The sequence below is a fragment of the Laccaria bicolor genome, genomic scaffold, assembly GCF_000143565.1.
Source record: "Laccaria bicolor S238N-H82 LACBIscaffold_261 genomic scaffold, whole genome shotgun sequence".
Classification (NCBI taxonomy): domain Eukaryota; kingdom Fungi; phylum Basidiomycota; class Agaricomycetes; order Agaricales; family Hydnangiaceae; genus Laccaria; species Laccaria bicolor.
In genome coordinates, this window is record NW_001890117.1 from 1 (window position 1) to 915 (window position 915).

Sequence of the window (915 nt, forward strand, 5' to 3'; positions counted from 1 at the left end):
CAGCAAGCTCTTCAGGGACAAATATCGCAAGCATCCATGAGAAATCAACCTTATCAGCAGAATGTCAGATGATACTCAGAAGATGGTGCCATCCTGTTGAGGGAGAGCAGGTGACCACTGGTCTATAGTGGCTGAGAACACGAGTAAACCCTATGTTTGTAGCAAGGGATTGTCTTCTAGACTAGTGACTATTGTTCTCCTGGACAATAGGTTGAAAAAAAAAAATCCTGGGATGACAGCGACCAGAAGTAGTTAGCCGTTTTTGGACTTCTGAAGTTGGCGTGGACGATGACGCCGAATTCATAGTAGGTAGTAGAGGAAAGAACGAACAAGGATGTCGTGTATGTTGGGTGTGAGCAATGAACAAGGCGTAAGACGAGGACAAGGCTTTTCATCAAGTGAGGGGGGATGTTTGTTTGTGTGGGCACAACCGTGACTAAATTAGAGTGCCTCTTGTTGACCTCTTGTTCTAAAATTACATCGCCGCTTCATCCCTTACCTCGGCGACCATGTGCAATTCTGTGCTAGTCTGCAGCGTGCCCTATTCATTGTACTCGTTAACGAGGAACAATAGCCTGCAAAGTTATAAATTCCAGACAATTCAATACCTCAAGTTCATAGCAAGTACTTGCTACTGCACCCATTGGCATCTACATCCTACCGCGATCCTTGCGCGAGCCAGTCTATACCACATTCTATAACGAACATCCCTATCACCATCATGTTGACCAACGGAACTCTTGCAATTGCCATTGTCAAGCGCCAAGTCATGGTTGTCCAAGGTACTTCATTTCCCCAAGTTTTTTTTTACCAACATCTCTGACAATGAATCTCCATCACAGCTACCCGCTCCCACACAACACGCGACAAATACCTAGACGTCAACACTTTCTCCCTCTTTGGCGACGGTGTCTT

At 45.7% G+C, this 915-nt stretch overlaps 1 protein-coding gene across 1 annotated transcript; it reads right to left on the bottom strand.

Annotated features, from left to right (window-relative positions):
• Positions 1-188: 188 nt before the first annotated feature.
• Positions 189-395, bottom strand: LACBIDRAFT_303940 (uncharacterized protein; the record flags this gene model as incomplete). The annotated part of the gene is made up of 1 exon (XM_001890986.1): positions 189-395. One exon carries the CDS (start codon positions 393-395, stop codon positions 189-191), a length of 207 nt encoding a protein of 68 aa, XP_001891021.1.
• Positions 396-915: the final 520 nt, after the last annotated feature.